General features: G+C 32.3%; 3 protein-coding genes across 4 annotated transcripts; 1 reads left to right on the top strand and 2 right to left on the bottom strand.

Annotated features, from left to right (window-relative positions):
* The first annotated feature begins 2988 nt into the window (after positions 1-2988).
* On the top strand, positions 2989-7702 carry LOC120254347 (shikimate O-hydroxycinnamoyltransferase-like). The gene is made up of 3 exons (XM_039262467.1): positions 2989-3436; positions 4960-5054; positions 6786-7702. The coding sequence occupies exons 1-3, from the start codon at positions 2999-3001 to the stop codon at positions 7558-7560; spliced, it is 1308 nt and encodes a 435-aa protein (XP_039118401.1). The 5' UTR covers positions 2989-2998; the 3' UTR covers positions 7561-7702.
* Positions 7338-9562, bottom strand: LOC120254357 (probable acetate kinase). Its single transcript, XM_039262471.1, has 3 exons — positions 9153-9562; positions 8053-8480; positions 7338-7471 (listed from the first exon to the last, which is right to left on the bottom strand). Exon 1 carries the CDS (start codon positions 9560-9562, stop codon positions 9194-9196), a length of 369 nt encoding a protein of 122 aa, XP_039118405.1. The 3' UTR covers positions 7338-7471; positions 8053-8480; positions 9153-9193.
* A 1391-nt stretch (positions 9563-10953) lies between these two features.
* Positions 10954-13377, bottom strand: LOC120283302 (hydrophobic protein OSR8-like). 2 transcript variants are annotated; one of them, XM_039289948.1, is made up of 3 exons: positions 13212-13377; positions 12946-13097; positions 10954-11263 (listed from the first exon to the last, which is right to left on the bottom strand). In XM_039289948.1, exons 1-2 carry the CDS (start codon positions 13299-13301, stop codon positions 12960-12962), a joined length of 228 nt encoding a protein of 75 aa, XP_039145882.1. In that variant the 5' UTR covers positions 13302-13377; the 3' UTR covers positions 10954-11263; positions 12946-12959. The 2 variants fall into 2 exon arrangements, with proteins under 2 accessions (XP_039145882.1, XP_039145889.1); XM_039289955.1 differs by having other exon boundaries at positions 10954-11257.

Here is a 13377-nt window from a genome sequence, read left to right as displayed (position 1 = left end):
TTGTAAATATGGATAATTTTTTATATATTATATGAAATAATATTTCCTTTTATCCCTATTGAATTAGGTCAAATAAAAAAAATATGGAAGTTATTTTTTATTTTTTATTTTATTTTTACGTAAAAGATCAGGAGTCAATAAACTAGAAAGGTCATTGGTCATTAAAAGTTATTTTTCAAAAATATACTCATAACTCATTTACGGTGAAAGACCTCCAACTTTATAAATATACATACTTATTAATGAAAAGGTCTATTAAAAATAAAAATAAAATGATAATTTAATTAAAATACAAAAAAATTCTAAAAAATAGAAAAGAATAGGAAAAGTCAAATGATTTACAAGGTATGTTAAAAGCCTGAGAACGACCTTCGGATGTTTTTCAATTATTACTTTGATGAATGTGATGTTTCAATTATTAATACAATGAATGATACAAAAAAAAATTACGTCCACTAGATGGTCTTTTTTTTTTAAAATCCTTGTCTTATTATTTCTGTCTTTGTTATTTCGTACTTGTCATTTTTTTTCAATAAATTATGATTTATTTATTTATATTAATAAAATTATTAACATGATGCAAATATTTAAAAATATCATATAACATACCTTGCAAATCCTCTAATTAATCGTAAAACCAACATTATGTTTGTTTTAATATTAAAAAAACAAATTAAACATCCATAAAAAATTACTTTTTTTTTATTAATTTACCAAAACGATATATTTCAAAACCAAATTAAAATTTATTTTAAAAATAAAAAAAATATATTGTATATCTAATATTCGTATTATACTTATTGACAGCATCCCATATATTAATAAATGTTAGTTTGTAATTTAAATATAATTTTATTATCACTATTCGGTGAAATAAAAAGTCTAACTTCATAGCATGGCCAAGGAACAACCACGCCATGGTGCATGGACAATATAGATCATCATCATCATCTAGGTCTCTTCTTTTCCACCTAGCCAACATATTTTCAATTTTCTTAACATTAATGTTTGTACTTTGTTCGCTTGTTTGTTGGCTTTAAAAAATTCAAAACAAGTGGTTGGTGCATGGTTGGTTGGTTTTAATTATTTTTTTTTGGTAGGTGAGCATTGTAAGTCTCAGTGTTTTCCGATCCGGACCGGACTGGGCAGTCAAACTGAATTGACCAAGACCCAGCCTTAAAACTGGTCCGGTTCAATATATAAAACCGAAGCTACGGTTCAATATACAAAACATGTTATTTTCATCATTTCAACCGGTTGACAATATGGGAAAAGCTACGGTTTCATGTGTCTAAAATCAAGGGTATTGTTGTAATTTTCTACCACATAACTTCTCCATTACCTCCGTTAAGTACAAATGAAATAAAAAAATAAATGAAACAAAAAAGAGGGACCTATAAGGAAACCCAATAGTTTCAGGGATTTATTGGGATTATATAACATGTGGAAGGATTTTTTTGATACTTCATTGAAAAATTTATATAATTTCTAATATTATGAATTATTTTAGTTATTTTTTATTCACTCCAGTAATTTATTTGGCAATTATACTTCTTTAGCATGAGACCAATTTTAATTTTAAAAATTATTTCTGTATTTTACTCTAAAATTCAAAGTCATTATTTTATTTGTCATATATCTAATGTTTAATTTATAATTTTTTAAGAAAATCTTTTTTATATATATAAATGCCACAAGTGATGGGGATGGATCAAAAATTAGGCGTGTGCTCTCAAAGAATGATACAGGACTTAGGTTGTAAGTCTAGACCTACAACCAGAAAATTATTATTGCCACTACATTTAGTCATGCCTCATTTCGTAACATTTTGAATATTCTACACCAATATTTTTCATAATGGGTTGATAGCATTTAACTGTGAATCCTTTGGTTTTTTTATTTTTATATTTGATCTATCAATTTCATAAGGTGATGTACTAGATGCCCTATAATGAGTTAAATATCATTTATTAAATTAAATGATTTGAGCATTTACCACTGACAACCACTTTATCTATTAGTACCATATTTTCTACACATGGTGTTCGTATTTTGTTGAAAATATGAGTTTAATCTAACTCATGTATGGTGAGAACACATGTATATTGATAATGAATACATTTCACACGTGTATTTCATTAACACATGGTTTGTCCATATTTACCAATTTCATCAGTATTTTTTTAATTTTCATGACAAATCATTTTTCATACCATAAAATTATTGTCTTTTTTTTTCAAATGAAAGCGATAAGCGCCGCCCCACAAGAAGGTGTCAAAAAGACAATGATACATCAGTTATGATGGCTAACAACTACCAAAAATTTACTATGTAGGGTTGGGCTAACACGTGGAATAATTAGGGCCTGCCACATGCGCTAAAAATGATATCTTAATGATCATAACCCTATACTGATAAATCCCTCTTGTTTTACAACCTAAGAAGGGTTAAATCCCTCTTGTTTTGCAACTTAGGAAGGGTGAAGAATACGGCTCTGCCACAAAGACTTTGTGATCAAAGTGGATGCATACATCTACAGTATCTCTATTTTTTATATTTTTACGAACCTAATAATATATATATATATATATAATGAGTAACTGTGTATCTATGATGAACATATATACATTTAGTTCGTTTATTTTCTTATTATTCCTAAAAATAAATTTTCATATTCACTTCCCCAAGACGCCCACAAGTTGCACCTGCAACTCATGTCGCACAAGCCAGCATTCTAGAACACATTAACATAAAAAGAAAGAAATATAATATATATCTATCTCTCTCTCTATATATATAAAGCAAAAAAAAAAATATATTCCATCACGTGCATGTCACGTGATCACCTCCTCCATGTGCATTATTATAAATAGTGTGTATGGTGCCGCAGCAACACTTATCCACAGAAATCCAAATCACTTCCAAATCCCAAAACTGAGATCTCCAAAATATATATATATATATATATATTATTATTTTTTTAAAAAGAAAGAGAGAAATGGGTATGTTGAAGGTGAAGGTGGTGAGTTCAAGCTTAGTAAAACCAGAAGCAGAGACTGGAAACCAAAAAAGCAGCATTTGGTTACCAACACTAGACCTTTTCCAAGTGAGAAAGCACTTGCCAACCATTTACTTTTACCAGCCAAATGGAGACCATGGTTTCTTCTCACCGGAGACTCTCCGGCGAGCTCTAAGTAAAGCTCTTGTGCCTTTCTATCCTCTCGCCGGAAGGCTTTGTTACTCCGGTGAGGGTGGTAGACTAGAGCTTAAGTGTTCTGGTGATGGTGTTCTCTTTGTTCAAGCTGAGTCTGGCCTTGCCATGGATGAGCTTGGTGGCTTTGGCCCTTCGCCGGAGAAGAGGAAGCTTCTCATCCCCACCGTTATATCCGCCGCCGGCGACGGTGACGTCACTGATATCCCTTTAGTTCTTCTTCAGGTTCTCTCTCCACCACTCACTCTTTTTTTATATATTACCATGTTTTTTTGTGTTGTTTTTTTCTCATATGATTTATTTATTAAGTGTTTTATCCTCCCAATAAAATTTAATATTATTTATATTTTTTTAAAAATTTTATTATTATTTTGTTATTTTATATTAATGTCAAATTTTTTAACCAAATTTGCATTTTGATGGAGTGGTGTCAAACGGGCCGTGCTTGGCCCAAGCACGATGCTACAGTACTGTGCCTGGGACTAGGCATGATCCAAACCCTGGGCCGTGTTGGGCTAGGGGTTTTGCGACCCATGTAGCCCGACTGACCCGACATGTCCCGACGCAAACTGCAAAGTCTGATTTTTTTTTTTTTAAATTTTTTGGCATATTTTTTGTTTTTTTAGTCAATAAGGTTTCTAGTTCTATGTTTTTAAATTTTAGGATATTTTTTTATATTTTTTTAACAAATTTAGGATATTTTTATATTTTTGGGTTTAAAAAAATAAAAAATATAAATATAATATAACCGGGTTAGGCCACGTGCTGGGATGACCTTGGTGGTTGGCGGGTCGTGCCAGCCTGACACGATTTTTAGATGGGCCGTACCAACCCGAGCACATATAGTGCGGAAATCGTATGAGCCGGGGTCGTGCCGAGCTGGCCCGTTTGACACCACTTATCTCAAGTTTTTCCTTTCCATTTTTGTGTACTTGAAAAAGCATGTTGTACTTGTTTTAATAAAAGTAGGTTTATTTTTCACTTATTTATTGTTCAAATTTATATGGTCCCCCTTCTTTTTTTATTGGCAAAAACTTAAATGTTTCACTAAATTATTTTTTTTTTTTTATCAATCCAAGGTTGTCATATCATGTGTAGTCTAAATCATTTGTAAAAACCTACCAAAGCTTTAATTTAGTTAATATTTACTGATTTGAGATAAAAATAAATATTAATTTATTTTTTTATTTTATATTTATATTAATAAAACATATTGAATTTAACTCTAATTATAATATAATAGTTTTAAAATATTAGGTTAACAAACCTAAATGATTTTTAAATAATATATATTTTAGTAATATAAATAAAAATAACAAAAAAATAAATTCAAATATTATTTTATACATAATATTAAATTATCAAAACTCAAATCACAACGTCAAAATTCATAAAAAAAAAATAATTTATTTTAATGAAACTTTCCAAAAAAACAGTCACATCATCACGTGACTGTGACAAAAAGCTTTTGTCGCTGTACCACCACTTGTTCCCAAGTTTCTACTGTATAAATACTATTTAATATATATATATTTTTTTATTTTTAAAATATTTTAAAAGTTTAATATTAATAAAAAAATATTATTATTATTATTATTTTGAGAAATAAAAATGTGTAAATAATTAATTTTTATCAGTACAAAAAATCTCAAATAAAATTATTTCCTCCTCGCTAATATATTTTTAATTTAAAGAAAAAATTATTTTTTAATATCAAAATCCCATATTATGATTATTTTTTATGGCAGGTTACGACGTTCAAATGCGGCGGCGTTTGCCTCGGCGTCGGCATCCACCACACCGTCTCCGACGGAGCTTCCTCCCTTCACTTCATCAACACATGGTAATCATATTTTTTTAATTTTTATTATAAACATATTTATTTTTTTATCAATATTAAATAAAAATTGATTGAAAAACAGTCTTTTAATCTAAGATAAAAAGTCAGTTAACCCTTCATGATAAAATTGACATGTTTCCTATTTTTAACATCTATTACATTCAACTAGTCAGACTTGATAGGGTGTAATCGAGCCAGGCAGGGCTTCGAAATGTTTGAGCTCGACTCGACAAAATTAGCTCCAAGTGTGAGCTTGGTTCAAGCCCAAACTTGTAAGCTCGAATTTGACTTGAGATATTAAAATGCTTGAAAATTATAAATCGTAATGACTATTATCAATAAATTGTTTTTAATACATGAATCCATTCATAATTAAGAGAAAATTCATATTTACTAAGCACGTTCAGCATGTTTGTGATTAATAGGTTCATCATTAGGCTTATTTAATATATTTGTTAGCAAGCTCGTCTAGCATGCTCACAAACAAACTCACGAGTCTTAATAAACTAAGCAACATGTGACTTGAGCTTATCTCATTTGATAATTCGAGTTCAAAAGTTAAGCTCAAGCGCGGTTCATTAACTTAGGGGTTGTTTAGCATCATTTCTGTTTTTTCTTTTTTGTTTTTGTTTCGCTTTTGTTTTGTTTTTGTTTTGTTTTCAATTTTTTTAAAATAAAAACATATTTGGATACACTAATTGTTGTGTATTTTAAAAAATAAAAACAAAAATAGGTTTGGTTAGTACAAAGTTTGCTTCTTTATCGTCTTTTCAAATTCATATTTTTTAAATTTCTTTTATAAAACTTTATTTTTTATATTAGTTTACTTGATTGTACTTTTAAATAAAATTAATAACATAGACTGATATTTTATGGGTAAAATATCTCATAAAAATTGTACCATTTGAAACTAAAAAATATTTTGGAGTTTGTCTTAATATATATATATATATATATAAATTGCATGTTTATCCTAGTTTTTAAAAATTAGGGTAAAACAATAATTTTCATAAATACATTATAAAAATATAATTTTTTATACCATAAAAATTAATTTATATAATATCAAGTCTAAATAATAAATTTTTATAAATATTTTTCTGAAAATATATTTTTTAAAATTATTAGTAGTGATTTGTAAAAAAAATGATATTTTAAAAAAATAAAATAAAATAATAAAGGGAATTAAAAACGAAAAAGGGAGAGAGAGAGAGAGAGAGTAGACGAGGAAGAGTTTCATAATTGAAGTAAGAATATTGAAAACGTTTCCAAAAAGTTGAAAACATAAAAATCTGGATTCTTAATTTTTTGGAAACATAAAAATATTGTTGCCAAAATTTTTGAAAACAAAAACAAAGTACCAAACATATTTTCTTAATTTTGTTTCCAAAATATAAAATTGAAAACAAAAAACAAGAATTGACAACAATGCCAAATGACCCCATAATAACCAAGTTTTCTCTAAGCCGAGCTTCGAGTAACTTGTGAACTACTTGGTTCATTTACCACCCAAATCTTCACATGGTATAACAGTAAAATTTTCTTACATTTGAATTATATTGTACAAGTCTTAATATTATTATTATCATTATTATTACAAAACAAAATAGCAAACTCTATGTTTATACCTGAGAATCTGTATACAATTATATTCTCGCAGCATATATGAGTATACATAGTTTCTTGTATAATTTTCCTCGCTATCTTTATCTTGAATACGAGAATGTCTTACAGGTCGGACATCGCCCGCGGACTCGACATTGCTATTCCGCCTTTACTCGACCGCAGCCTTGTCCGTGCTCGATCACCTCCATCGGTAGAATTCGACCACCCGGAGTTCAAGCCTAATCCCCCGCCCTCACCCAACACCGTCGAAAAACCAGTCACCGTTGCCGTTCTTGAACTGTCGAGCTCCAACCTCAACAAGATAAAATCTTACTGCAACATGAAACTCAAATACACTACCTACGAAATCGTCGCCGCGCATGTTTGGCATTGTGCTTGCAAAGCTAGATGTCTTGCCACCAATGCAACAACAAGAGCATTCATCACCGTCGATGGAAGAACACGTCTGCGGCCCCCTCTTCCGCCTGGTTACATCGGAAATGTGATTTTTCCAGCTGTTGTTACCGCCATCTCCGGCGAAGTTGTATCAGAAAATTTAGAGGCAGTTGCAGCAAGGTTTCATAATACTATAAGCAGACTTGACGACAAGCATCTTCGATCAGCTATTGATTGGTTGGAGTTGCAAGAAGACGTGACAAAGATCGGAAGGTGGGTTGGAGAGTTTCCGAGGACCGATTTGTCTATAACGAGCTGGACAAGGTTACCATTATACGGTGCGGACTTTGGTTGGGGGCCGCCGGTGTACATGGGTCCGGCAATGCTGTTATATGCAGGGTTGTGTTATATAATGCCACCTGCAAACAAGGCGGATGGCATTATGGTTGCAGTGTCTTTGGAGGAGGAATACATGGAGGACTTCAAGAAGTTGTTCTTTGACTTCTAAGAGTCAATGACCTTGTTGTCTTCGACTTTGAGTTTGTGCATTTGATGTGAGGATTTTGTGTGATCCGTTGCATTTCACATTTTCAATAAATGTGTATTTCCTATTTGTTCTATTTCAATGAAATGATATGCAATTTGTAACACATGAAGCCAATTTGATCAGTAATAAATGAGTTTCACTCTAACAAACTAATCCAAAGAGACTCAAAGCAACTCACAATCACATAAATACCAGTGAGAATTGGATTGATGCCATAATCTAGGGAAAGTGTATACAAAGATGACCAGCTCAACAAGAACTAAGACCATCACAAAAAACTAAAAACAAGTTATATGCTCTCCCCAACAAGTTTGCAAGTAAAACAAAAGCAGAGATTGAGATATTTCTCTGCACTTGGCATCATATCTCAAATCTAAAATTCCAGTATATTGCAAGATTCCAGATGCATATATACATACTGAAAATGCATTAAAAAAAAAAAAAAAAATTCACCTGGAGTGAGAGCTGACAGCAATGCGAATTACCGAGCTTGCATTTGCAGATCTAGCAGATAAGCAATAATATGATCGCAGAAGGCAGCCTTTGTCAATTTCATCAATCTAATTTGTCATGTTATCCAGCAATCTTTTAAATAGTCTCTGCTGCAATTTCCTCACAATGATAACCTTCAGCAATGCTTTTAAAATGATTGAATAATCCTCATCATGCGCAGGTAACAACAACGGTATTCTAACTATTCTCTAATCTCATAGGCAGTTAAATTGTTGCATTATGACTTCAAAATAACGAAAGAAGATTACCTGCTTTTGCAACTCATTTTACAAAGCTAATGCCGTGTCAAGTTTTATGTTGCAGAATCAGCACAGATAAACCAAGAACCTGAATAATAGAAACAGATTCCTTACTTCCTTCTGCAACTGCTGCATTATGTGCAAATGATACAAGTTCTCAATCATTGAGGCAACTAAATAACTGGTTGAATAATTCTCATCTAGTGCAACAACAACAGTATTCTCTAATCTAGAATGAAGCAACTCTGCAAGTATTGGCAACTTCAAGAAAAATTCATAGGCAGTGTACTTATCGTGTTATCAATTTAAAATAATGAAAGAACATTACCTCTGCCCGACATCATCAAACAGAAGAAGATCAGTGTATTTCAACAAGCACTTCAATTTTGTTCATCATTTTCTTCGTTAAAGACGCTTTCTAAAAGCATCAAATTGAATATGAATATGAATATGAATAGGAATACAAATATTTTACCAAGCATTGATATCTGACAATTATGGATTCAAATTCACTGTTTATTAATATATTTTTCCCATAAAAGTATGAATATACTACACAACTACTACTACAAATTCCAAATTTGAACTATAAATCTAACTAAGCCAATCAAACTATATATATATATATATATATAATTTTTAATCAAGACTTTCAATAAATTTGCAGAAAAATAGGATACGATTTGCTGAAATTTTCACAAAATTTCCAAAAAATTACAACTTTTATAGTCTGCAAAATCCAGGAACAATTGATAAACATAAAAAAAAGGAAAAAAGAGAACAAAAAAATAAACACCTTACTGGAATTTCTAGGGTTTTCATTATCGGATCCAAATGGGGATCTAAACGAGGGAGAGGGCACGATCGGGGGCAAGAGGAAGTGGGGAAGGGCGGAACCGGCGGAGTACGGCGAGAAAGAGGGAAGCGAGAAGAACACCGAGGAGGTCAGCGGCGGCATCACGGGCGGAGGCGCCGGAGGAGGCCCAAAGGCCGAGTTCATCACAAGCCTCCTTGGCGGCGCCGGCGATGAGAGCGGCGATAGATCCAATGCCGGCGTTGTGGCGGTGGAGCAACGGGAGGCGGCTCCGACCGGCGAGGAAAGCGACGGCGAGGGTTATGAGAAGGCAAGCGACGACGTGCTCGAGCTTATCGGGCGCGAACCATGGATCCGGATCCGGATCCGGATTCGGATTCGGATTCGGATCCTCCATTTGCCGCCAAACTACTTTTCGGAGCTCCGTTGACGCGCTAATCAGACTTATATAATTAACGGCCTCTCCAAATCCGGATCCTCCATTTGCCGACAAAGCTAGTTTTCGGAGCTCCGTTAAGGCTCAAATCGGACTCATCTAATTAACATACTGTTTGAATGGTTTCCTCTTATCGGAGCTCCGTTAACCGTTCATAACATGCATATTCCAGTAAAATAATATATGAGATTTATAATAACTTATATAAAGATTTTGATCAATTTGCATATTTACCCTATGAGATGCAAATTTATACATTTACTGTGCACTTCTGTGGTAGAAAAAAAATCAATAATTAGGAAAATATTGTATTTTCACAATATATATATATACACATAAATATATGTGCAAATATTATTGTATTTTAGGGTATGTTGACAAAAATGATTTTCACATAAGCTTATACATAATTTCCCTTTAGTCCAAATACTGTACTTTTAGTCCAAATATTGTCTAGGACAGTGAAAAGGCATGTGAACATGAGTGGGAAGGAGAAGGGTTAAATTTCTCCAGCATCAGTAATAGTATTGTGTAATATTGTGAAATACCGCACAGTTCTTTTTAGGCCAAACACTGTCTGGTGCAATGAAAAGGCATGTAGACGTGAATGGGAAAGAGGGTCAAATTTCTTCACCATCAATACTATATCAATATTATGTAATATTGTAAAAATATTATACACTATTATTCCCTGAGTGCATATGTATAAAGTCTTCATTGCTTTACATATAAATCTGCCTCACATGAAAAATCTCTAAAGGATTATTAAGTGGGATGTAACTGATACACCTTCGTATCATTTGCCTGTGAAAGATGCTTGTTATCTTTATCCAAAAAATATATATATTATTTTGCACTTTAATCGGTTTGTCCATCATTATCTATAATAACCCGGTGACTAATTACTGAAGGAAAAATTTGAGAACTTTTAATAAAATATTCAATCTTTTTGAAATATATAATGCTTAAAAGAATATTATTAAAAGAATGGCTAAACAATATATGTACTTATGTTACAGAATCCAAGCAATAAATTTATTATATAGATCTCAAATTTTTTGTGTCATGGGATTTATTTTACTTATATATTCTGTGTATATATGCCAATGTCAAATAGTTCAAAAATCATAATTACATATAAACCTATTCACCAATGTCTACCACACAAAATATTGCCCATCAATTTAGATTTTCAAAAGGAAAAATAATGAAAAATGGAGAAGAAAAAAATAATAATAATAACTGACATCATATGGATATTAATGTCAATATGTATTATTTAATTTTCAAGTACTTGTACATCAATGTCATGCTTAATAAAACTTGAAATTAGAGAAGTATGTGACTGCTGATTAAAACATCAATAAGTTGCTATTATTGGATTTAAAGGGGAAAAGTATACATCTAAACACAAACTCAATTTCAAATAAGACATGTACAAATACATAGATAAGTTGGTAAGTCACAAAACAAAAACTTTAAAAGGAATACATCCTAAATTAACATTGTAACACAAGCAAAGATGAACCAGGGAACAGAGTGATTTGATGATGTATTATGCTTCAGAACATGCCCTGCCTTTGGAGAAAGCCATACATAGAAATATCACCGAATGAGCCGGCACGCAGCTAAGAATTCACACAAGATCATAGAGACCTGCATCTGATATTAAATTGCTAGTAAGACTAGGATAATATGGCAAATGCACAATGAAAGGCAAATGAGTTTTAGGTGTCATGGTAATTCTAGTATATGGAGAATGACATGAATGTGTATCAAATTTTAAATTGGCATTAGAACCCAGATATAATACGTCAAACTCCAATTTGATCAAACTTCTTACAAACTTGAGAGCGAGGCCATTGGTTAGATACAAAAAAGTTCGATAAAATGAGAACTTTTATAGAGGAGGAAAACTTACGAGAACACATAACCTCACTTTCTAATCTTTTACTCAAATGGCATCTGGAATTTGTCAAGCAAAGTACACACAGGTGACAACATGATAGGAATGCATAATATTGTGTACAGAGAAAATGGAGCTATAGTGAGTATCTTAACAACATCAGGGAATAAAATGGCAAGATATACCGTTGAGTGAATCATTTGATTGTACAAGGCTAAGTTTAAGTACCCCACAGGCATCACAAAGGTAATTCCATTATTAAACCTAGAGTACCAAATGCGTACTTTTGTGTTCTCACCTAGTTAAAAAATGATCATATCCCCAGCAAGTAACATCAAATATAATTAAAGTGAATTGGATGGACAGCTTCAGATGACAGAGAAGCATCATCAAAAGCTAGGGAAAAAAAGGGATATCCTTTGAGAACCCATTATGCAGTTTCAGTCAATAATGTCCAGTTGTCACAAAAAAGATCCTTGCTAGCATTGATGGAACTTTAATGTTCAACAATTAACAAAACAAAACAAATCAAAACAGTTTAATTGCATGCCTAAGAGATTGTGTATACATGTACTATAAAGCTTCTTCATCCCAATCCTCTAGCCTTCAATCAATGCCATAGCACACCCTTGCTTTCTCTTTCTCGTTAGATAATCACACATGTATATCAGAAACAATCATACTTCAATATTTATTATTTATCAACTTTAAGTAGTATAAGACTTGATCCAAAAACAAAAGAAATAATTCAAAACCATATCTTTTCCCTTCCTTATGAGACCTACATCTTTTCATTGACCATTATGATCAGCTACCGTCTTGTTTATCTGTTAAGACTACACTGCTATTTGCCTCTTAGCTAGTCATCTGGTTATGCATACATGCTCAATCACAACAGTCAATGCCAAAATGAATGATAGGATCTCACTATTAACAATTAAAAACTACTATTGCTCTTTTAATCTCCAAAAAAAGCTTTTCTCTCATTGAAAACATAGTCTTTTGGTATTTCTACAAAAAGAATTTTCAAAAGAAAAAAAACTGGGGAAAAAAAGCAGGATCAAACAGAGCTTTACTGAAAGCTCATTTCAAAAGCTCTTGAATTTAACAGAGCTTTTCCAAAGCAAGATCAAACATACCCCAAAGGCTTTCATTAAAATATCACAGATGACAGAAGTATCTTTAATCAATCAAACTACAGCAAATCTAGATCAAGAAAAAAAGAAAAGAAAAAGAAAAATCAATCCACCTCCAACCAATCACCAAATCATAAATGTAGAGATTCAGTCAAAAAAGAGAACAAAAAGCGAAATTTTCATATAATATTATTTCATTTCCTTCTCCAACACAAGAAAAACAAATTCCAGTCTTTTTGAATCTCCAATACGCTAAAACCACATATCAACAATCAAGAACAGGGATTGAAAAATTTCCATACCTAAAAACAAAACGCTAAGCCACCTCATTGACGGAATGGTAATAATCATGGCGGTGGCGCTCTGGTTCGACGGCGACGATGACGTAGAGGGCGTAGAGGATTCCGGGGAGGTAGCCAAGGATGGTGAGAGCCAAGCAGATGCAGAACTCCAACTGATAATCAATAAACACACACACATAAAAAAAAATTTAAAAAAAAACAGGGATTAGGGTTTAGGGATGGATCAAGAAGGAAGTCAAGAAGAAAGAGGAAGGGAGAGAGCTCACAGAGCAGCAGCCATGGCGGAGGCACACGCCAAGGGGAGGGAGGAGAATGGCGATAAGGATCTCCAAGCATTTGCAGCAAAGATCCGCCATTGTTGTCGATTTCGATCTCTTTTTCTTGCTTGGTTTTGAATCAGAGAAAAACAGAGTACTCTTTTTCAATGTGTTT

Source organism: Dioscorea cayenensis, chromosome 3, assembly GCF_009730915.1.
Source record: "Dioscorea cayenensis subsp. rotundata cultivar TDr96_F1 chromosome 3, TDr96_F1_v2_PseudoChromosome.rev07_lg8_w22 25.fasta, whole genome shotgun sequence".
In the NCBI taxonomy this organism is placed as follows: Eukaryota; Viridiplantae; Streptophyta; class Magnoliopsida; order Dioscoreales; family Dioscoreaceae; genus Dioscorea; species Dioscorea cayenensis.
The sequence above is the reverse complement of the archived record's forward strand: the minus strand, read 5'-3'. Positions and strand labels throughout refer to the sequence as shown.